At 45.4% G+C, this 24,785-nt stretch overlaps 1 protein-coding gene across 1 annotated transcript; it reads left to right on the top strand.

Annotated features, from left to right (window-relative positions):
- Nucleotides 1-274: 274 nt before the first annotated feature.
- On the top strand, nucleotides 275-1,521 carry LOC127334776 (NDR1/HIN1-like protein 12). Its single transcript, XM_051361310.2, has 2 exons — nucleotides 275-613; nucleotides 847-1,521. Exons 1-2 carry the CDS (start codon nucleotides 404-406, stop codon nucleotides 1,297-1,299), a joined length of 663 nt encoding a protein of 220 aa, XP_051217270.1. The 5' UTR covers nucleotides 275-403; the 3' UTR covers nucleotides 1,300-1,521.
- Nucleotides 1,522-24,785: the final 23,264 nt, after the last annotated feature.

Genomic DNA, 24,785 nt, shown 5'->3' with positions numbered 1-24,785 from the left:
ACCTGAGATTGGAGTGAATCGCAAGCACCAGTGTCCAGAGACTCGTGTACTTGCATCACTTCACTTCACATCGATCTCAAATTAAGCAGCTGGTGGTGGAACAGATAGTGAGATAGGTAAGTAAGCTCCATGCCGCCGAGGGCCCAGGAAGAAGCCGAAGAATCTTCGTGGGTTGAGCTGTAGCTTTCGCCACCTCCCCTAACCCCAAAAGAATTAGCCTTTTAAAACATGCGCCACACCACACCTCCTCTTTCAATCTACTCGGGACTTTTATTATAAGGGCAGCCACTCCCACTCACATCGAGCTTTCCATCGACTCACATGCTCATCAGTCATCACACACACTCCTTGTAGCTAGCGAGCTCTCACTCTGTGCCAGTAAGCCAGCTGATCAGCCGTCGCCATGAGCAAGGGCAAGGAGCACCACGACTGGATCCTCCGGCGGTGCTGCGGCTCCATCGCCGCCTGCATCCTCACGCTCGCCGTCGTCGTGGGGTTCGTCGTGCTCGTCATCTACCTCGCCCTGCACCCCTCCAAGCCGTCCTTCTACCTCCAGGACATCCAGCTCCGCTCCATCGACCTCGCCGACCCGTCTATCTCCCTGGACGTCCAGGTTGGCCCGTCGTCTCAACGTTTTCACTATTTGCGTTTGGGACTGTTCGGCGAAAATGTATATTCTGGCCCAAAACTCTAGCTTAGCTTTTCTGGTCATGATCTAGATATAGAGAGGGTAATCTTTTGAGGGAGCCTAGCTCGGCAAGGAAAGTACTACAATTTGGGCATTTCCTGTCTGAAATTCTGAAGTGGTTTCTGCTCTGCTGTTTGGCCCCAATTTGACTGATGCAGGTGACGATCGCGTCCCGGAACCCGAACGACCGCGTGGGCATCTACTACAAGACCCTGCACGCCTTCACCACTTACCGCGACGAGCCGGTGACGATCCCGGTGTCGCTGCCGGCGATCTACCAGGGCCACAAGGACCAGTCGGTGTGGTCGCCGGTGATGTCTGGCGACTCGGTGCCCGTGGCCCCGTACGTGGCGGACGCGATGAAGCAGGACATCGGCGCCGGGTACGTGCTGCTGCACGTCAAGGTGGACGGGCGCGTCAAGTGGAAGGTCGGCAGCTGGGTCTCCGGCGGCTACCACCTCTTCGTCAACTGCCCCGCGCTGCTCTCCGCCACCGGCGGCAACGCCGGCGGCGCCTTCTCCATGAGCGCCGCCACCGCCGGCGGCGGGAGAAACGGGACAATGGTCTCGCTCAAGTTCACGCAGCCCTCGTACTGCACCGTCGACGTGTAGGCTCCGGCCGTCGCCGATGGGGTTCGTTCGTAAGCAGAGTACGGCGACGTTCAGAGCGAGCGACAGGTGGATCGGCCGGTGCGATCGATCGTTTGCAGGAGTAATCTTGTAGAGTAGCAATCACGGTATAGTGTATAATTATCAATTTCCTTTAGCCTGTTTTGAATCTGTGCAGAATAATGCTGCTACTACTTTATGTATACATGGTATAATTTATCATTAGTACGTGGGTATCCATTTTGTTGTTGGACAAACTGAATCTCAAGCACAGCCTACTTGGAAGAATGTACTAAAAGCAAAGTATAGTTTCCCTACATAATATATATTAAAAAATATATATCATTAGAAAGCTTAGATGTTCTACTTTCTAATGATATAATTTTTTTACTATACAATTGATATTATGTTGGTCAAATAGGCAACCTAGGGATACGCGCAAGCCCTGTGAACCGGGACGGAGGGAGTACTGTCTTGCATTCACTGCATATTCCACTCGCACAATTACATAGAGATTATAAGACCATCGCGTATCCCTCATGCGAGTTCATGTGCCATCGTCTCATCGAGGATGGAGCCTTTTCACAGATGATTCAAGGAAAGAGAGATGCAGAATGATTTGAGGTAGGGATGGAGAGTGACAGGCCAACGTGCGTATGAAACGGAATTTGGCAGCGCGTCACGTCACCACCGTACGTGCAGCGACCAGCGGGAAGAGCAACCACTCACTACCACAGCCTAGCAAGCAGTAGCAAGTCGACTGGGGCAGAGATGGCGCCAAACAGGCAGCATCATTAGGAGGTAGCAGAGCAGTAGTGGCGGTTTTATTAGCCTGAAAAATTAGCCCGCACCGACGCGTGACAGGCTTGACAGCTTCATTTTCGCACAGCAACCTCCGACCGCATCGGAAAATCTGAGACCGACGTGCGCATGCGGCGGTCAAGTCCTTCCGCGCTACGACGCGCTCTTCGCGGTTCTTCATGAATCATGCTGCGATCACGTGGGACGGTGGGAGGACGAAGATGAAGACGAGATAACCCAGCGCCAGCGGAGAGCGGTGATGGTTGCTGCGTGGCTCGAGCCCTGATAACCGACGAGGGCTCGCGCCTCAGATCGTTCCGGACTCTAGCGTGCGATTTTTTTTTTCTCAATAGTATAAAGCAGGACTAAATGTTATCAACCAGCGCGGTATGGGCCATCCCGGTTAGGCGAATTTTTTTCCTACTTCTTTCATTTTTCCTTTTCTTATCCGTTTCTTTTTATATTTTTTCCATGTTTATTTTTTCATTTTTTCATTTCATCGTTTCTGTTTAAAACTAATTTTTTTAAATTGTTCATTTTTTTAAAAAAACGTTCAAATTAGAAAAATGTTCAAGAAAATATTTAAATTTGAAAATTATTAAAATGTGAAATATATATATAATCTAAAAGTTGTTCAAATATAAAATTATTCCATTCAAAATTGTTTAGATTCAAAAAACTTCAGTTTGAAAAAATATTCATATGCAAAATTTGTTGAAATTTCAAAATTATTCAATTTTTAGAAAAGTTAAGATTCAAAAAGCGAACGTAACTGCGATCGCTAAATGGGCCAAGTCCATGGGTGTGCGGGAGCTGCCTGGTTATAGGGCGTGCAGTGTATATCAACGGGGGTGCTGTACGCCGACCTGGTCGGCGCGGACCAGGCGCCGCACACCCCTCCCCCCAGGCGGGTTGTTGGGCCGGCCCAACATCCTCACTCCTTATTTTTTTGTTTTTTCGTTTTTTCTTTTTCGTTTCTTTTTGTTTTCTGTTGTTTGTTTTCTTTTTAAAAACATTTTTTAAATCTGAATATTAGTTTAAATAAAAAAGAAAATAAAAGAAATCACTTTTTACAAATCTGGACATTTTTCAGATTTGAACATTTTTAAATTTGAACAAAAATGTATTTTTTTCTATGAACAATTTCCGAATTTGAACAAATTCATATTTGAACAATTTTGAATCTGAACGATTTTCATATTTAAAATAATTTTCAAATTTGAACAAATTTCATATTTTAACGGTTTTCGAATTTGAACATTTTTTAATTTAAACATTTTCTTAATTTGAACAATTTGTAAAAATTAAAAATTTTGAATCTGAAAAATATAAACAAAACTGAAAACAGAAAAAAGAAAAGAAAACAGAAAAAAACCAGAAAAGAAAAACGAAAAACGAAAAACTGCTACAGGCTAAACAGCCACAAATGGGCCTGGCCCATACCCGACCAGGGGGTGTGCGGTGGCCGGTAGCCACCGACCTGGTCGGTGTATAGGTTTTACCTATATGAACACCCCTGCATAGAGGGGCGATGCTATACACGACCAGGGTCGGCCACCGACTGCACATCCAAGGACCAAGGCACTATGTTGGGCCAGCCCCAGTGCCTTGTTTTCTTTCTAATTTTCATTTTTCTCATTTTCCACCATAGTATTTCTTTTTTTCTTTTCCAAAATTTTTGCTTGTTAATTCGACTAAATTTTTTGAAAAAAGCAATCATTTTCTTAGCTCTATTTTTTTGTTTTTTTTCCAAAATTTGAAACTTTTTTGAATATGAACATATTCTGAATTTGAACATTCTTTATAATTTGAAAAAGTATTTTTCCAAAATTTTGAAGTTATTTAAAGTATACACATTTTCGGATTTGAATATTTTTCAAATTTAAATATTTCCATATTTGAAAATTTTCAAATCCTAAATTTTTTGAATTTTGATATTTTTCAAATCTAGAAAGTTAAAAAGAAATAAAAAGAAATAGATAAGACTAGAAAAAATAAATCTAAAGAAAATATGAACAATAAAAAAAGGGAAAACAAGCCAACACCCGCAACGGGGTGTGCGGTGCCTGCTAGGCACCGACTTGGACGGTGTATAGATTTGTCCCCGCATAGAGCTCTAAAGATTAAATATGGAATTACTACTACATGCTAGGCATGGAGTGTTTGCTCACTTGATATTTGATGAACCGATAGAAAATAACTATTCTGCTTCACCAAGGACAACCTAGGTAATAAAGACAGTCAAATATCAAAAATGGGTTATGTTTGCATATAGTTACAACACAATTCAAGAAATATGGGTCCATGAATTTTTTTAGAAGTGCTGGCAATCAAAAGGGGCATGGGCATCATGGTGGGCCGGAAGTTTTGCATCAGAGTGGGCTGGACAGACTACAGGAAGGGCGTTGAGCGCCGGCCGTCCCGCAAGCCCGCGCTCGGTGCTTCCCTCGCACGCATGGGTGGATTCAGGCTTCACACACAGAGGCAAGACGCGCGGATGCAGACCGACAGTCGTGCAGGTCGACGGCTCTTTCGATCACCGGCCAATGCTCCGGCCTACATCACCCAGCCTATCGGCTCCATCTTCTTCGGCAAATCCTATACATCGCCCGCCTGCGTGCGGGAATAGACTCCGCGCATGGGCTGTGGTGCTTTTGAGTGATTACGGTCCATTCAGAAATTTCCTTTTCTGGCACGTGGGGTAAAGAGCTACTTCAACTTTCTTTTTATGGGCTAAGGGTATGTCCAACCGGGCGATCCAAACGGACACGCTGGGTCGTTCGTTTTGGGTCGTTTGAGTGGCCGCGTGGACACCCGGACAGTGGCCCACGTCCGCGTGTCCGTTTAGGTCGCACGCGCCGCCCAACGCGTGGACGCAGCACATAATCGAAGAAATAGAAAAATAAAAGTAAAAAATGCAAATTTAAACGAAATTTGATTAAACATATGCCCTATTTTGGGCAAATTTGTACATAGCCCTATTTTGGGTAAATAAGTAACAAAAGAAGCCCTCTGTATGGGCTTTAAAATTTAAACTAAAAACCCTCTATTAGGGTTTGGTCGGTGGCGCGGTGGCCGCCGGTGCGCCGCCTAGCCCCTGTGGGCGTCGTCGGCATCGTCGTCGTCGTGGACGACGTCCCCGGGCGGCGAGGCACTGTTCCCTCTCCTGCTAGGCAACCACAGGGCCTCCTCCCAGGCCGAGTGGGGGTCCGGAGCCACCCGAGGTAGCGGCGGCGCACGGAGCAGCGCCTCCTCCCTGAGGCACTGCTCCCTCTCCTGCTAGGCGCGGCGCCTGGCCTTCTGGCGCCGCTCCTCCTCCGCGCGGCGCCGAGACTCCTGCCACCGCTGCTCCTCCGCGCGGCGCGTGGCCTCCTCCCGCCGCGCCGCTTCCTCCTCCTCCCGTCGCGCCTGGCGGGCCTGGGCGTACAGCTCCCAGGCCTCGGCTTCCTCCACCGCCTGCCGGGCCGCTTTCTCCATCTCGGAGGTGCGAATGGCCGCAAGGAGGTGCGGCCATTTCGCGTCCTCCTCCACAGCCGATATGAGCAGCGCGGCGCAGAGGTCGGGGTCCTCCTCCGAGGACTCGGGCTTGGGCGAGCAGCAGCGGCGGCGGTTGCGGCAATACCGCGGCGCCGCGGGCGGCCTCTCCGATGTGGAGGCCGCCTCGGTTTCCTCCGGATGGCCGCAGCGCCGGCGGACGACGGCGGCTGCTGCTCGCCTCGTCATCGTTGGCTCCGGGAGCGAACCGTCGCTTCGGGGCCATGGCGGCGCTTTCACTCGGTGAGTGGAGTGGGGACTGCAGTGGAGGGCCAGATCCCCTCTAGTCCCCATTTAATAGCCTCCCGGGTCACCGACAGGTGGGCCCAAGGGAGACGAGGCGACCAGCGCCCGGACGCGAGCGGACGGCGCGTGCCATCCGTGGCCATGCAAACCTAGCCCAGATTTGGGCCGGGTTTGCGTCGTTCCGGACGCTGCGGCCGTCCGCTTTTGCGGTGCGTCCCCGCGTTGGGCCGGGATTTTGTCCGGCTCGACCCATCCAGACGCGCGGGCGCGGGATGGGTCGCCCCGTTGGAGATGCCCTAAGTGCTAACATATACGGAGTACAAACAAGTATCCGGATGCCCTCTAGCCACAAATTATTTTCAACAAATTGTTCAAATTTAATTTTAAGAAAAAAAATCATGTTACTAGTCTTTGCTATGGAGCGAAGCCACAACCAACTCGTCTAGAGGTGTAAAGGCATCTCCAGCGGCGTGACGCAAACGGACGCTGAGCGACCGTTTGCGTTCGCGTGGACGGGAAATGCGTCTGGCACCCTCTCTAGCGACGCGACGCAAAGTGAACGGGCCGTCCGCGGAGACGCATACCTGCCGCAAATATGCGCCAGGTTTGCGTCTCTGCGGACGCTCGGCGGACGCACAAAGTGTCCGCTCGCTTCCCCACCGAGCCCGCCTGGCAGCGAGTCTGCATCGAGGGCATCACTTCGGCGGTCAGCGCTTCCGCGTCTGCGCCGCAGCCTTCTCCATCAATGGCGCGGCTGCCTGTTCTGCACGCGCACTGGCGGGCGGTGCCTGGGCTTCTGCGCCGCCTTCAATCGCATCGTATCCCCCGCGCGAACGCCCTTAAAAGACCACCGGCCGCGTTCCTCCTTCCCCCACACCTGCACTCACACCACCACCGCCGCAGTGCCATGGGGAAGAAGAACGACTTCGAGGCCTCCGGCAGCGGCAGCAAGAGGGTGCCGCTCCCCGTCACGCTGGGGAGGCTAATGCAGGGCAAATGGTTGCCGTGCGAGGGCTGGTCCGGCGTCCAACTGCCTGGCGGCTGGCGGCTTAGCTGCCGCCGGGTGCTGATGACGCGTAAAGCACACGTCCGTTGGGAACCCCAAGAGGAAGGTGTGATGCGTACAGCAGCAAGTTTTCCCTCAGTAAGAAACCAAGGTTATCGAACCAGTAGGAGATGAAGGCCACGTGAAGGTTGTTGGTGGAGGAGTGTAGTGCGGCGCAACACCAAGGATTCTGGCGCCAACGTGTAACCTGCACAACACAATCAAAATACTTTGCCCCAACTTAACAATGAGGTTGTCAATCTCACCGGCTTGCTGTAAACAAAGGATTAAACGTATGGTGTGGAGAATGATGTTTGTTTGCAAATAACAGCAGAGAACAATGATTGCACTAGGTTGTATTTCAGATGTAAAAGAATGGACCGGGGTCCACAGTTCACTAGTGGTGTCTCTCCAATAAGAAATAGCATGTTGGGTGAACAAATTACAGTTGGGCAATTGACAAATAGAGAGGGCATAACAATGCACATACATATCATGATGATTAATATGAGATTTACTTAGGGCATTACGATAAATAACATTGACCGCTATCCAGCATGCATCTATGCCTAAAAAGTCCACCTTCGGGTTAGCATCCGCACCCCTTCCAGTATTAAGTTGCAAACAACAGACAATTGCATTAAGTACTGTGCGTAATGTAAACAATACAAATATCCTTAGACAAAGCATTGTTGTTTTATCCCTAGTAGGAACAGCACATCCATAACCTTAGAACTTTCTGTCACTGTCCCAAATTCAATGAAGGCATGAACCCACTATCGAGCATAAATACTCCCTCTTGGAGTCACAAGTATCAACTTGGCCAGAGCCTCTACTAGCAACGGAGAGCATGCAAGATCATAAACAACACATATATGATAGATCAAGAATCAACTTGACATAGTATTCCATATTCATCGGATCCCAACAAACACAACATGTAGCATTACAAATAGACGATCTTGATCATGATAGGCAGCTCACAAGATCTAAACATGATAGCACAAGAGGAGAAGACAACCATCTAGCTACTGCTATGGACCCATAGTCCAAGGATGAACTACTCACACATCAGTCCGAAGGAAATCATGGTGATGTAGAGTCCTTCGGGTGATGATTCCCCTCTCCGGCAGGATGCCGGAGGCGATCTCCTGAATCCCCCGAGATGGGATCGGCGGTGGCGTCTCTGGAACTTTTCTCGTATCGTGGCTCTCGGTAATAGGGTTTTCGCGACAGAGGGAATAAATAGGCGGAAGGGCAGAGTCGGGAGACGCACGAGGGCCCCACACCATAGGGCGGCGCGAGCCCCTTCCTGGCCGCGCCGCCTGGTGGTGTCGCCACCTCGTGGCCCCACTTCGTATCTCCTTCGGTCTTCTGGAAAGCTCCGTGGAAAATAAGACCCTGGGCTTTTGTTTCGTCCAATTCCGAGAATATTTCCTGTGTAGGATTCTGAAACAAAAACAAAGTAAACAGTGAAATCAAGGCGCTTCGACATCTTGTTAATAGGTTAGTGCCGGAAAATGCATAATAATGATATAAAGTGTATATAAAACATGTGAGTATTGTCATAAAACTAGCATGGAACATAAGAAATTATAGATACGTTTGAGACGTATCAGGTGCCCATCTCTCCAGTCCCTGCCCGCGAGCCTGACCGGACAGCGGAGATCCGGCGAAGGAGGTGGTACCTGCCGCCGGACCTCCTCGCCGATCCGGCGTACGCCATCGACTCCGACAGCTGGCGTACGTATCTGTCGACCGAGACGGATAAGAGAAGAAGGGCGGGCTTCATGGGCGACAGGGATTTTCCCTTCGGGGCTGCACCGCCGACTCGTCCACGAAGACAGGAGGCGTTGAGGCGTCGTCAGCAGGCGGCGACGCGCGCGCAGCACAATGACGACGACGACGACGACCGCGACGACGATGCCTACGCCGCGTACGACGACGAGGACGACCACATCGAGGCACTGGCGTTCCATAACGAGGAGGTGAAGGACGACAGCGATGACTACGTCGCGGCCGTCTTCCACGAATGGCAGCAGGCCGCGGCGGAGGGTCGCATTTTTGAGTTCCCGAAGAACATGACGAGCGACGAGATGGCGAAGCTCGGTGATACGTCCAAAACGTATCTACTTTCCCGAACACTTTTGCTATTGTTTTGCCTCTAATTTGTGTATTTTGGATACAACTAACACGGACTAACGCTGTTTTCAGCAGAATTGCCCTGGTGTCTCGTTTTTGTGCAGAAACTCAACTTTCAGGAAAATCCCCGGAATTAATGTCAAAGGGCCTATTTTCCCAGAAGATTCACGGAGCCAGAAGGGCAGGCCAGGGGGAGGCCCACGGCCTCCACACCATAGGCCGGCGCGGCCTAGGAGGGGGGCGCGCCGCCTTATGGTGAGGCCGCCTCGGCCAGCCTCCGATGCCCCCCTCTGGACTACTTAAGGGTTTCGACCTAAAAATGCACGGGGGGTAAGACGAAATCGCCAGAAGCCATCCAGAACACCGCCGCCATCGCGAAACTCCGTCTCGGGACCAGAAACTCCGTTCTGGCACTCCGCCGGGACGGGGAATTGGAGGAGATCATCGCCATCATCACCACTGATGCCTCTCCATCGACCAGCCATGTTTCCCCCATCCATGTGTGAGTAATTCCCCCACTGTAGGCTGAAGGGGATGGTAGGGATTGGATGAGATTGGTCATGTAATAGCATAAGATTGTTAGGGCATAGTGCCTAGTGTCCATAATTGGTATTTTGATGATATTGTTGCAACTTGTTATGCTTAATGCTTGTCACTAGGGCCCGAGTGCCATGATCTCAGATCTGAACATGTTATTGTTTCATGATGATATTCATTGTTTTATTATCTTACCTGTAAGTTGTATACACATGTCGCTGTCCGGAACCCGAGGCCCCAAAGTGACAGAAATTGGGACAACCGGAGGGGAAGGCGGTGATGTGAGGATCACATGTGTTCACGGAGTGTTAATGCTTTGCTCCGGTGCTCTATTAAAAGGAGTACCTTAATTTCCAGTAGATTCCCTAGAGGCCCGGCTGCCACCGGCTGGTAGGACAAAAGATGTTGTGCAAGTTTCTCATTGCGAGCACGTACGACTAAATATGGAACACGTGCCTATGGATTGTTTAGTACTTGGATAATGTTTTATTACTATTTGCAAATGCCCTACCTTGATTGTTACATGAGTTTCTCTCATCTATGCAATGCCCGTTCATCCATCCCTGTGCCTACAGTATTTTAATCCTGCTGTTTACTATAATCACTACTGTTGTGTTTGTTACACTGCTGCTGATATTTCACTACTGCTACTGCTATAAAACTGTTACTACTGATAAACTCTTGTGAGCAAGTCTGTTTCCAGGTGCAGCTGAATTGACAACTCCGCTGTTAAGGCTTACAAATATTCTTTGGCTCCCCTTGTGTCGAATCAATAAATTGGGTTTTACTTCCCGCGAAGACTGTTGCGATCCCCTATACTTGTGGGTCATCAAGACTATTTTCTGGCGCTGTTGCCGGGGAGCATAGCTTTATTTGCAAGTTCACTTGGATTGATATTGTTCGCTGCAAATTCTCCATCATGGGTAAATCTCGCGATCCTAAAGTCGCCATATTACCATCCACTACAATAAAAGGTACAACTCTGAGTACCTCTGCTGCTCTTGATTCACCATCTGTGATAAGTCAACTTGTTTCACCACCACAAGCTGCACATGCTGGTACTTCTGCTGTATCTGAAAATTCTTCTTATAATTTTAATGATGCTTCTGTTGTGCTTGATGATAGTGGTTCATTGGGATCTTTTCTAGATGCTACAATTGCTAGGTCTAGACAAATTGAAAATACTGAAACTCCTAATGAAAATACTGCTACACCTGTTAATTCACCTGAGTCTGTTGAATACTCTAGTGATGATCCTGATGAAGATTATGTGGAACTTGATGATGATTTTATTGTTAAATGCAATGCTACTACTGATGCAAGTAAAATTAAAAATCTTCTTGCACAACATACTGTTAGATATAAGCTGTGTCCTGATCCTAAATTTGCCACATCTCCTATAAACATTAAGGATAAGGATTATGATTTTTCTCTTGATTTGTCTCATATAGCTATTGTTGAGAAAACACCCTTTTGTGGTACTGAAAAAGAAAGTGTTGTAGAACACATGAATGAACTTTCTACTTTGAGTAGCTTGTTTTCTGATGATATCAAGAAGCGTACTTATTTTGTTGCTAAAATTTTTCCTTTCTCATTAAAGGATGATGCTAAAACTTGGTATAATAGTTTGCCTCCTGATTCTATTGATAGTCCAAGTGGTTTGCTTGATGTTTTCTTTCGGAAATATTTTCCTGCTAGTGCTCAACATATTGCTTTGCAGAAAATTTATAGTTTTGACTAGGAAGATGGAGAGAAATTGCCTGAAGCTTGGGCAAGATTTTGCTCTCTTATCAGAGCTCGACCTGGACATGATCTGGAAAAGCATGATTTACTTGATATATTTTATAGTGGACTAACCATTGAGTCTAGGGCATATTTGGATAGTTGTGCTGGTTGTGTTTTCAGGAAAAGAACTCCAGACGAAGCTGAAGAATTATTGGCTAAAATAAGCCGGAATCATGATGATTGGACTACACCTGAACCAGCCCGGACGCCGATATTGAAGAAAAGGGGTTTGATTAAATTAAATGATGAAGATATGAGGGAAGCCAAGAAATCTCTTAAGGAGAAAGGTATTAAATCTGAAGATGTGAAGAACTTACCTCCTATAGAAGATTTATGCAAGATAATTCCCCCTTCATCCATGATTGAGGTAAATTCTCTTCAACGCTTTACTAGGGAAGATATTCCGTATTCAAAACCTCCTGCTCAATGCTTAGATGAGTTTGATAATTATATTGTTAAGCAAGAAAATTTTAATATGAGAGTAGAGAATCATTTAATGGAAAATTCTCAAGCTATTAGTAATTTGCATGATATTGTGGAGAGAACCTCCAATGATGTTAAGATGCTATCATTTTCATATGATTCAAACTCAAATTGATCAACTCACTAAAGTGCAAAATGACTTGTTAAAAAATAGTTCTAAAGAAAAACATGCTTATGAAGTAACAACTAGAGGCGGTGTTTCTACTCAGGATCCTCTATATCCTGAGGTGCATCCCAAAAGAGTTGAACAAGATTCTCAACGAATTGAAACTAGTACTCCTTCTAAGAAAAAGAAAAAGAAACATAAAAATGTTGTAGAATCCTCTGAGCCTGTTAATGATCCTAATAGTATTTCTATTTCTGATGCTGAAAATGAAAGTGGCAATGAACATGATAAAGATAATGATAAGAATGATGCTTCTGATAAAGAAGAGGTTGAAGATGAACCTAAAAAGCATGCTAAAATTAAAAAGTATACTAAAAAAGATTTTATTGCTAAGAAACATGGTAATGAAAGAGAACCTTGGGTTCAAAAGCAAATGTCTTTTCCTGCTAAGAAACTAAAATCAAAGGAGGAAGAACACTATAATAAATTTTGCGATTGGATGAAACCTTTATTCTTGCAAATCCCTTTGACTGATGCTATTAAATTGTCTCCTTATTCAAAGTATATGAAAGATATTGTCTCTAACAAAAGGAAAATTCCTAATGAGGAGATTTCCACTATGCTTGCTAATTACTCTTTCAATGGCAAAGTTCCAAAGAAGCTGGGCGACCCAGATATACCGACTATTCCTTGTTCCATCAAGAATAATTATGTTAGAACTGCTCTATGTGATTTGGGAGCAGGTGTTAGTGTTATGCCTTTTTCTCTTTACAAGAGACTTTATTTAGATAAGTTGATACCAACTGATATATCTTTGCAAATGGCTGATAAATCCACTGCTATTCCTGTTGGTATATGTGAGGATGTTCCTGTTCAAGTTACTAATAATTGCTTAATATTAACTGATTTTGTTGTGTTGGAAATGCCTGAAGATGATAATATGTCTATTATTCTTGGGAGACCTTTTCTTAACACCGCAGGGGCTGTTATTGATTGCAATAAAGGAAAAGTTACTTTCAATGTTGATGACAAGGAGCATACTGTTTATTTTCCCAAGAGGATTGATAAAGTATGTGGAGTTAATACAATTTCTAATGTGAGAACTATCAAAGTGGGAGTTATTGATTGTCCTATATATGAGCCTAAAGAAGGATATCAAAATATTATGATTGGATCCATATCAATACAATTCAAGAAAATGGAGTGGAATAGGCACCAACTGAACCAACAAGAATTGGTGGTGCAAGAAGTTATGAGAGTTCACCGCGAAGAGGGAGTATACCCCTCTTACTACCCATGTGTTGATTTTATGAGGAGTGCAGGAATCTTGCGGGATGTTCAAAATCTGATTTCCAATGCAGGGTTGGAAGGTTTTGTTGTTGGTGAACCTTGCCAATATGCAAAACTAACCATGTCAGTGGTGCAGGATTTTGAATTTAATTGGTCCCAAACTAACCCCATGGTTCGATACAAAATTTATAATAAAACTGTCAACTTGCCTTTTGATGATTTTTGTACAGCAATTAGAGTGCCACAATGGGGATCATGCGAGAAGGTTAGGGGACTACCGCAGGAGTTCTTAAGTCTATACAAGATGATTTGTCAAGGGAGAAGCTTCTCAGATGATAGTGGTAAAATCAGTAGCATTCAACTTCCAGCACATACCCAGAACAGGATCCATCTTCGTCGTACTACGGAGGTGCCACTTCATGGGCACCATGGGATTGATCTCCACTTAGACCAAAAGCCTAAGCTTGGGGGGAGGTATACCGGCATCACTCATTCATTGCATATTACGATTGCTGGATACTAGTACATACTTGTTTAGTTTCTTAAAGTGGTTTCTAATAAGAGGGAGATGATATTTGGGGAAGTGCTGATTGAAAACAGATTCTGGACTGATACCAAAAAAATTCTCAAAAACGGTTAGAACGTTATTTTGTGAAGCCAATTTTTGTGCATGATCCCCAGGTTATTATCTAACTTTCATTAGTTGAACACTTTTCGAGCTGAGCAGCGGAAGAATTTCTTAAAAATCGATTACTGTACTGCTGTCAAGTTTGACAAATTTCTGCTGCTTTGCGTTTATGTGACTCTTTTAGTTTTCATTTTCTTGTTTTTACTTTGTTTATTTCCTAAAACACAAAAAGACCAAAAGTATTTCTGTTGTTTCTCTTTACCATTTGTTTATTTTGGTTTCTTGCTCTTATTTTGCTTTAGTTGCTATCGTTGGTTTGCTATAAGAAAATCCAAAAAGATTTTGCTTTGTTTGCTTGTTTTCTTTTGTCCTTGTTTCCAATTCGAAAACACCAAAAATATTTGTTGTTCTTCTTTGGTTTTGTAAAGTTCATTATGGAGTTCAGTGGTCTTCGGTAGCTGGAGCTTGGTTTTCATTCCATATTATTCAAGCTACACAAGTGAAAAGCAATAATGACGATCTACGACAATTCGACTATGGTGAGAGGCTGGTATGAACTCTATTTGTTTTCATTTTTGTACATATACTCATCCATGTGAGCATGCTTAGTTGGTTCATGTGAGGTATATGTCATTTAAGAAAGTCTAGTAGTTCATGATCTCTCATGTTTAGCTCCAGTTTATTAATATGAGTAGCATGTCATAGATATTTGCTTGCATTGTTTTATTCATAAATAGGTATGACATTGTGGTATCCTCCTCTGAATAATTCACTTGAATCTACTTGGCACATGCTCACGCATGCATATGACTGAACAAAATTCAATTAAGCCTCGATGATTTACTTTGCTTCAGAGTTCTTGTATCACTTTTATGCCTCCGTTAATTTATTTTGCCGCAAGCATGATTATGACAGTTACTGCTCTCTTGATTGTCGCTCCCCAGTCTATTGCTAGCCTTCACTTGTACTGAGCGGGAACGCTGCTCGTGCTTCCAAACCCCTGAAAACCAAGTTACTCTAGAGTGTCCACCATAAATACATATGCATGGCATTTCAAACCATTCCAAGTAAATTCTCATGCGCTACCTTTAAACCTTCAAAATGCTTCTCAATTTGTGTCGATGTTTTATAGCTCATGAGGAAGTATGTGGTGTTTATCTTTCAACCTTGTCATTTACTTTTGACAGACTTTCATAATGGACTAGTGGCACATCCGCTTATCCAATAATTTTGCAAAAAGAGCTGGCAACGGGGTTCCCAGCCCCAATTAATTAACTTTCATTAATAATTCTCTTCACATGTTTTGCCCTGATTCATCAGTAAGCAAACTAATTTGCAAATAGACACTCCACAATGGTATGAGAATGTTGGAAGGCACCCGAGGATTCGGTTAGCCATGGCTTGTGTAAGCAAAGGTTGGGGGGAGTGTCACCCATAATAAAACTAAAGTACGTGTGTAAACAAAAGAGAAGAGGGATGATCTACCTTGCTGGTAGAGATAACGTCCTTCATGGGAGCCACTCTTGAAAGTCTGGTTGACGAGGTAGTTGGAGTACCCATTACCATTCGTTGACAACAACAAACACCTCTCAAAATAATTTTACTCCTGATTTAAAAATGAAAAGCTCTAGCGCATGTTAATCCCTGCTTCCCTCTGCGAAGGGTCAATCTTTTACTTTTATGTTGAGTCACCATCCTTTCTTTGAGCACTTTCTTGAGAGCACAACTATCATTCTTAGTATAATATGCTTGTCCCAAAATGTGATTAACTGTGGTATAACTTTGATGCTTTTATCTTTGACAATCTCTACTTCTAGTCTTTCCATGAACTTCAAAGGTGCCCGAGCATTTATGTTTTGCTGTACAAATACGGGCAAGCGAGATACCACTTTATCATATCCTTTTATGAACATTGCAATCCTGCTGATAGACATGATTCATGATGCTTATTATTAATTCGTTGGTACCCTTTTCCATGATTGACATAGCTATTAGATGACTTTATTTGCATGTATCTTATTATGAATTGCCTAAGTACTTGTCCATATCATGAGAATATTTACATCATATGAACAAATGTGTTCGTGAAAGTTCTTTTATCGCACTCAGTTGTTAACTGGATTGCTTGAGGACAAGCAATAAGCTAAGCTTGGGGGGAGTTGATACGTCCAAAACGTATCTACTTTCCCGAACACTTTTGCTATTTATTTGCCGCTAATTTATGTATTTTGGATACAACTAACACGGACTAACGCTGTTTTCAACAGAATTGCCCTGGTGTCTCGTTTTTTGTGCAGAAACTCAACTTTCAGGAAAATCCCCGGAATTAATGTCAAAGGGCCTATTTTCCCAGAAGATTCACGGAGCCAGAAGGGCAGGCCAGGGGGAGGCCCACGGCCTCCACACCATAGGCCGGCGCGGCCTAGGAGGGGGGCGCGCCGCCTTATGGTGATGCCGCCTCGGCCAGCCTCCGATGCCCCCCTCTGGACTACTTAAGGGTTTCGACCTAAAAACACACGGGGGGTAAGACGAAACGCCATAAGCCATCCAGAACACCGCCACCATCGTGAAACTCCGTCTTGGGACCAGAAACTCCGTTCTGGCACTCTGTCTGGACGGGGAATTGGAGGAGATCATCGCCATAATCACCACCGACGCCTCTCCATCGACCAGCCATGTTTCCCCCATCCATGTGTGAGTAATTCCCTCGCTGCAGGTGTCGTGGTATCGTCGCGGCATATGCCATAGGATGGCTAAAGGTGGTTCCTAGATGGTCTCACGGCGGTATCCGGATGCGGGTATGGGGACGAATGACACGGTCGACGTACCCAGGTTCGAGGCCCTCCTGTGGAGGTAACACCTCTACTACTGCTATGAGTGTATATGGTGATCACACAGTACAATGGTGCTCCTTGAGCTATATCCGGCTTGCCCTAGGAGGCTAAGGTAGACGAAGGTCTCTCTCACAGGGCAGCGCTAAGACTAGAATGAAGTGAGAATGATTGGTCCCCTGCACGAGAGGGGGTAGTGCAGCTTATATAGGCGCTGACACTTTACATAGAAGTCCCTATGATCTACTGGCCGGCTTGGCCGGCTTCGGCTTCCGCTCCTTCCCGAGGCGTTGACGTCAGGAGCCGTTGTGGCCTCATGGCCCGTCCCATCCGACTGCCTGAGTCAGCGGTATGGAGAGGAGGTGTCTCTGTCGCCATCATGCCCTGTAGCCGGTTGATACGTCTCCAACGTATCTATAATTTCCGATGTTCCATGCTTGTTTTATGACAATACCAACATGTTTTGTTCACACTTTATATCATTTTCATGCATTTTCCGGAACTAACCTATTAACAAGATGCCACAGTGCCAGTTCCTGTTTTCTGCTGTTTTTGGTTCCAGAAAGGCTGTTCGGGCAATATTCTCAGAATTGGACGAAATCAACGCCAAACCTCCTATTTTTCCCGGAAGCGTCCAGAACACCGAAGAAGAGTCGGAGAGGGGCCAGGGGGCCACCACACCACATGGCGGCGCGGGCCAGGCCTAGGCCGCGCCGGCCTAGGGTGTGGCGCCCCCAGGTGCCCCCCTGCGCCGCCTCTTCGCCTATAAAAGCCCTTTCGACCTAAAAACGCAGTACCAATTGACGAAACTCCAGAAAGACTCCAGGGGCGCCGCCACCGTCGCGAAACTCCAATTCGGGGGACAGAACTCTGTTCCGGCACCCTGCCGGAACGGGGAAGTGCCCCCGGAAGGCTTCTCCATCGACACCGCTGCCATCTCCACCGCCATCTTCATCACCGCTGCTACTCCCATGAGGAGGGAGTAGTTCTCCATCGAGGCTCGGGGCTGTACCGGTAGCTATGTGGTTAATCTCTCTCCATGTACTTCAATACAATGATCTCATGAGCTGCTTTACATGATTGAGATTCATATGAGTTTTGTATCACAATTCATCTATGTGCTACTCTAGTGATGTTATTAAAGTAGTTCTATTCCTCCTGCACGTGTGTAAAGGTGACTAGTGTGTGCACCGTGTGGTTCTTGTCGTAGGCTATGATCATGATCTCTTGTAGATTGTGGAGTTAATTATCATTATGATGGTATTGATGTGATCTATCTGGTTATGTTGATCTATCTTACACTATAAGGTTACTTAAATATGAACAAATTGTGGAGCTTGTTAACTCCGGCATTGAGGGTTCGTGTAATCCTACGCAATGCGTTCATCATCCAACAAGAGTGTAGAGTATGCATTTATCTATTCTGTTATGTGATCAATGTTGAGAGTGTCCACTAGTGAAAGTATAATCCCTAGGCCTTGTTCCTAAATACTGCTGAGTTACTACTGCTTGTTTATGTTTTATCTGCGTTACTATTGCTGCAATACTACCACCATCAACTACACGCCAAAGCAAGCTATTTTCTCGGCACCGTTGCTTACTGCTCATATATATTCATACCACCTGTATTTCACTATCTCTTCGCCGAACTAGTGCACCTATTAGGTGTGTTGGGGACACAAGAGACTTCTTGCTTTGTGGTTGCAGGGTTGCATGAGAGGGATATCTTTGACCTCTTCCTCCCTGAGTTCGATAAACCTTGGGTGATCCACTTAAGGGAAAACTTGCTGCTGTTCTACAAACCTCTGCTCTTGGAGGCCCAACACTGTCTACAGGAAAGGAGGGGGAACGTAGACATCAAGCACTTTTCTGGCGCCGTTGCCGGGGAGGAAAGGTAAAAGGCACTCATACTTCGGTTCCGGTGTAAAGTACTTTTACGGCGCCATTGTGTTTGTGCTCGAAGCTATTTCCTTTAGATCCTGCAATTGCAACTTTTTGTTTCTTGTTTACACTAGTTAGGCATAATGGAAAACATCTGTGAGCTCTTTGTACTATTTCCTGAGTCAAGACATGAATGGTTTAATGCGAAAATTAAAAAACCCATGGAACATGTTAGCATGAATACTTTGAATACCATTGTTGCTAATGATATGGAAAATTCTAAGCTTGGGGAAGCTGGTCTTGATGAGCATGATCTTTTTAGTCCCCCAAGCATTGAGGAGAAAATTTTCTTTGATGATACTTTGCCTCCTATTTATGATGATTATAATGATAGTGGTCTTTTGGTACCACCTACTATGGAGAGTAAATTTTGTTGTGATTATACTATGCCTCCAACACTTGATGAGAATAATAATGATAGCTACTTTGTTGAATTTGCTCCCACTACAACTAATAAAATTGATTATGCCTATGTGGAGAGTAATAATTTTATGCATGAGACTCATGATAAGAATGCTTTATGTGATAGTTATATTGTTGAGTTTGCTAATGTTGCTACTGAAAGTTATTATGAGAGAGGAAAATATGGTTGTAGAAATTTTCATGTTACTAAAATACCTCTCTATGTGCTGAAATTTTTGAAGCTACACTTGTTTTATCTTCCTATGCTTGTTACTTTGCTCTTCATGAACTTGTTTATTTACAAGATTCCTTTGCATAGGAAGCATGTTAGACTTAAATGTGTTTTGAATTTGCCTCTTGATGCTCTCTTTTGCTTCAAATACTATTTCTTATGAGTGCATCATTAAAACTACTGAGCCCATCTTAATGGCTATAAAGAAAGAACTTCTTGGGAGATAACCCATGTGTTATTTTGCTACAGTACTTTGTTTTATATTTGTGTCTTGGAAGTTGTTTACTACTGTAGCAACCTCTCCTTATCTTAGTTTTGTGTTTTGTTGTGCCAAGTAAAGCCGTTGATAGAAAAGTAAGTACTAGATTTGGATTACTGCGCAGTTCCAGATTTCTTTGCTGTCACGAATCTGGGTCCACTTCCCTGTAGGTAGCTCAGAAAATTAAGCCAATTTACGTGCATGATCCTCAGATATGTACGCAACTTTCATTAAATTTGAGCATTTTCATTTGAGCAAGTCTGGTGCCATTTTAAAATTCGTCAATACGAACTGTTCTGTTTTGACAGATTCTGCCTTTTATTTCGCATTGCCTCTTTCGCTATGTTGGATGAATTTCTTTGATCCATTAATGTCCAGTAGCATTATGCAATGTCCAGAAGTGTTAAGAATGATTGTGTCACCTCTGAATATGTCAATTTATATTGTGCACTAACCCTCTAATGAGTTGTTTCGAGTTTGGTGTGGAGGAAGTTTTCAAGGATCAAGAGAGGAGTATGATGCAGCATGATCAAGAAGAGTGAAGAGTTTAAGCTTGAGGATGCCCCGGTGGTTCATCCCTGCATATTTCAAGAAGACTCAAGCATCTAAGCTTGGGGATGCCCAAGGCATCCCCTTCTTCATCGACAAATTATCAGGTTCCTCCCCTGAAACTATATTTTTATTCCATCACATCTTATGTACTTTACTTGGAGCGTCTGTATGTTTCTTGTTTTTGTTTTTGTTTGAATAAATGCTTGTGTGGGAGAGAGACACGCTCCGCTGTAGCATATGGACAAGTATGTCCTTGGTTTCTACTCATAGTATTCATGGCGAAGTTTCTCCTTCGTTAAATTGTTATATGGTTGGAATTGGAAAATGATACATGTAGTAATTGCTATAAATGTCTTGGGTAATGTGATACTTGGCAATTGTTGTGCTCTTGTTTAAGCTCTTGCATCATATACCTTGCACCCATTAGTGAAGAAATACATAGAGCTTGTTAAAATTTGGTTTGCATGAGTGGTTTCTCTAGAGTCTAGATATTTTCTAGTAAGATGTTTGAACAACAAGGAAGACGATGTATAGTTTTATAATGCTTGTAATATGTGTTTTATGTGAGTTTTGCTGTACTAGTTCGTGCTTGTGTTTGCTTCAAACAACCTTGCTAGCCTAAACCTTGTATCGAGAGGGAATACTTCTCATGCATCCAAATACTTGAGCCAACCACTATGCCATTTGTGTCCACCATACCTACCTACTACATGGTATTTTCCCGCCATTCCAAAGTAAATTGCTTGAGTGCTACCTTTAAAATTCCATCATTCACCTTTGCAATATATAGCTCATGGGACAAATAGCTTAAAAACTATTGTGGTATTGAATATGTAATTATGCACTTTATCTCTTATTAAGTTGCTTGTTGTGCGATAACCATGTTCACTGGGGACGCCATCAACTATTCATTGTTGAATTTCATGTGAGTTGCTATGCATGTCCGTCTTGTCTGAAGTAAGAGAGATCTACCACCTTATGGTTAAGCATGCATATGTTAGAGAAGAACATTGGGCCGCTAACTAAAGCCATGATCCATGGTGGAAGTTTCAGTTTTGGACAACAATCCTCAAATCTCAAATGAGAAAATTATTAATTGTTGTTACATGCTTATGCATAAAAGAGGAGTCCATTATCTGTTGTCTATGTTGTCCCGGTATGGATGTCTAAGTTGAGAATAATCAATAGCGAGAAATCCAATGCGAGCTTTCTCCTTAGACCTTTGTACAGGCGGCATAGAGGTACCCCTTTGTGACACTTGGTTAAAACATGTGCATTGTGATGATCCGGTAGTCCAAGCTAATTAGGACAAGGTGCGGGCACTATTAGTATACTATGCATGAGGCTTGCAACTTGTAAGATATAATTTACATGATACATATGCTTTATTACTACCGTTGACAAAATTGTTTCATGTTTTCAAAATAAAAGCTCTAGCACAAATATAGCAATCGATGCTTTCCTCTTTGAAGGACCATTCTTTTACTTTTATTGTTGAGTCAGTTCACCTATCTTTCTCCACCTCAAGAAGCAAAAATTTGTGTGAACTGTGCATTGATTCTTATATACTTGCTTATTGCATTTGTTATATTGCTTTGCATTGACAACTATCCATGAGATATACATGTTACAAGTTGAAAGCAACCGCTGAAACTTAATCTTCCATTGTGTTGCTTCAATGTCTCTACTATGAATTTATTGCTTTATGAGTAACTCTTATGCAAGACTTATTGATGCTTGTCTCGAAAGTACTATTCATGAAAAGTCTTTGCTATATGATTCACTTGTTTACTCATTGCATTTACATTGTTTCGAATCGCTGCATTCATCTCATATGCTTTACAATGGTATGATTAAGATTATGTTGGTAGCATGTCACCTCAGAAATTATCTTTTATCGTTTACCTACTCGAGGACGAGTAGGAACTAAGCTTGGGGATGCTGATACGTCTCCAATGTATCTATAATTTCCGATGTTCCATGCTTGTTTTATGACAATACCAACATGTTTTATTCACACTTTATATCATTTTCATGCATTTTCCGGAACTAACCTATTAACAAGATGCCACAGTGCCAGTTCCTGTTTTCTGCTGTTTTTGGTTCCAGAAAGGCTGTTCGGGCAATATTCTCAGAATTGGACGAAATCAACGCCAAACCTCCTATTTTTCCCGGAAGCGTCCAGAACACCGAAGAAGAGTCGGAGAGGGGCCAGGGGCCACCACACCACATGGCGGCGCGGGCCAGGCCTAGGCCGCGCCGGCCTAGGGTGTGGCGCCCCCAGGTGCCCCCCTGCGCCGCCTCTTCGCCTATAAAAGCCCTTTCGACCTAAAAACGCAGTACCAATTGACGAAACTCCAGAAAGACTCCAGGGGCGCCGCCACCGTCGCGAAACTCCAATTCGGGGGACAGAACTCTGTTCCGGCACCCTGCCGGAACGGGGAAGTGCCCCCGGAAGGCTTCTCCATCGACACCGCTGCCATCTCCACCGCCATCTTCATCACCGCTGCTACTCCCATGAGGAGGGAGTAGTTCTCCATCGAGGCTCGGGGCTGTACCGGTAGCTATGTGGTTAATCTCTCTCCATGTACTTCAATACAATGATCTCATGAGCTGCTTTACATGATTGAGATTCATATGAGTTTTGTATCACAATTCATCTATGTGCTACTCTAGTGATGTTATTAAAGTAGTTCTATTCCTCCTGCACGTGTGTAAAGGTGACTAGTGTGTGCACCGTGTGGTTCTTGTCGTAGGCTATGATCATGATCTCTTGTAGATTGTGGAGTTAATTATCATTATGATGGTATTGATGTGATCTATCTGGTTATGTTGATCTATCTTACACTATAAGGTTACTTAAATATGAACAAATTGTGGAGCTTGTTAACTCCGGCATTGAGGGTTCGTGTAATCCTACGCAATGCGTTCATCATCCAACAAGAGTGTAGAGTATGCATTTATCTATTCTGTTATGTGATCAATGTTGAGAGTGTCCACTAGTGAAAGTATAATCCCTAGGCCTTGTTCCTAAATACTGCTGAGTTACTACTGCTTGTTTACTGTTTTACTGCGTTACTATCTTGCAATACTACCACCATCAACTACACGCCAGCAAGCTATTTTCTGGCACCGTTGCTACTGCTCATATATATTCATACCACCTGTATTTCACTATCTCTTCGCCGAACTAGTGCACCTATTAGGTGTGTTGGGGACACAAGAGACTTCTTGCTTTGTGGTTGCAGGGTTGCATGAGAGGGATATCTTTGACCTCTTCCTCCCTGAGTTCGATAAACCTTGGGTGATCCACTTAAGGGAAAACTTGCTGCTGTTCTACAAACCTCTGCTCTTGGAGGCCCAACACTGTCTACAGGAAAGGAGGGGGAACGTAGACATCACCGGTACGGACCGACTTACGCCATGATGGCCTGTCCGGCGCGTGGCACTATTGCTCCATAGTGCCCCGCACTTTACGGGAGATGAGGTCAGCGTGGACCTGTGAACCCGGACCACCTACCCAGTTCCTTCTCATGCAAGACTCGCCAGCCTCGAGTCGGTCTAGGGTGTAAACCCCAGTCGGATATGGCTTGTAGAAGCCGGCCCAGCCACAGCGCAGTCGGCCGTAGCCAGGCCGACTAGGACTTAGAGCCAGCCGGCTTCCGAGGCAGCCGGCCACGGCTCCAGCCGGCTGCTCCTCAGCCGGCCTTTACCGCAAGCCGGCCGACCTCAAGCCGGCTGCTCCGCGTCCATTGCCCTACCCGGGGTCTTCCCCCTGACATTAGCCCCCGAAGCTGGCAAGGTCCTGCGTTAAGAGGGACCTAGGCAGGTTTTCCTGGCTTTAGATCTCTTGAATATGTTTGACGGCACTCGGAGGGGCCGACTGAGAATTTCCATTCAGCCGGCTGCGCTCTCATCCGGCTCGTTTTGTCCGGCTGCTTCTAGCCGGACGCTATTTTCGCTTCTGCAGCTTTTTGCTTTTTCACAAGTGTTGGCGACATCTCCGCCTTGCTAGGAGAGTTTGGGGCCAGATTGAATTTAATGTCTGGTTCCGGCTTGGGTGCGCCGGAGTCTCCGCCGCCTCGGGCCCTGCGCCCGACTTGACTGGTCTGACGGTTGGTTCCTGCTGCCGCTTTGTCTGGTCACATCACTGTCGCCTCCGGATCTGGTGCGGTCGTGGGGGACATGGTGTGGCAGTTTCCGGTAACCGTTGCGGTCGTGGGGAACGTTAATGCACAGTAAATCCGGAGATCGTGGCCCACGTCTGCCACTTGGAGGCCAACTGCCCGCGGCAGGTAGCTATAAATGCCGCGGGGGAGGCATCGAGGCGGCCACTGTGCCACTTTCTTCCTCCTCGCGCTCCCGCTCCATTCCTCTTCTTCGCTTGAGCTTTTCGTCGCTCCGGCGGATTTTCTTCACCGTTTCCCTGGCGAACTCCGGCGGGCAGCCGCTCCGATGTTCCTCCACCGAGCCGCCGCCGCTACTCCGTCAATCCGGCGCCACGGGGCCGCGCGTGTCCATGGTACGCTCTCCGCCGCCGCCGTCGCCGCCGTCTCATGGTTCTTCCTCGCCTTTTCCTCTCTCTTGGTCCTCTTCATCTTCCTCCTCATCGATGGCCCATCCAAACGGTTCTTGGAGGGGTTCCTACATGCGGGAGGATGATGTCGAGCGTCTT

Source organism: Lolium perenne, chromosome 2, assembly GCF_019359855.2.
Source record: "Lolium perenne isolate Kyuss_39 chromosome 2, Kyuss_2.0, whole genome shotgun sequence".
Taxonomy (NCBI): Eukaryota; Viridiplantae; Streptophyta; class Magnoliopsida; order Poales; family Poaceae; genus Lolium; species Lolium perenne.
Note: the sequence above shows the minus strand (reverse complement) of the source record. Positions and strands in the feature narration are given on the sequence as shown.

What these genes read in the sequence shown, in the direction of transcription:
- LOC127334776 (XM_051361310.2), top strand. Translation starts at nt 404, where the DNA reads ATGAGCAAGGGCAAGGAGCACCACGACTGGATCCTCCGGCGGTGCTGC. An exon ending in CTATCTCCCTGGACGTCCAG is followed by an intron (nt 614 to 846) that starts GTTGGCCCGTCG and finishes TGACTGATGCAG; the next exon opens with GTGACGATCGCGTCCCGGAA.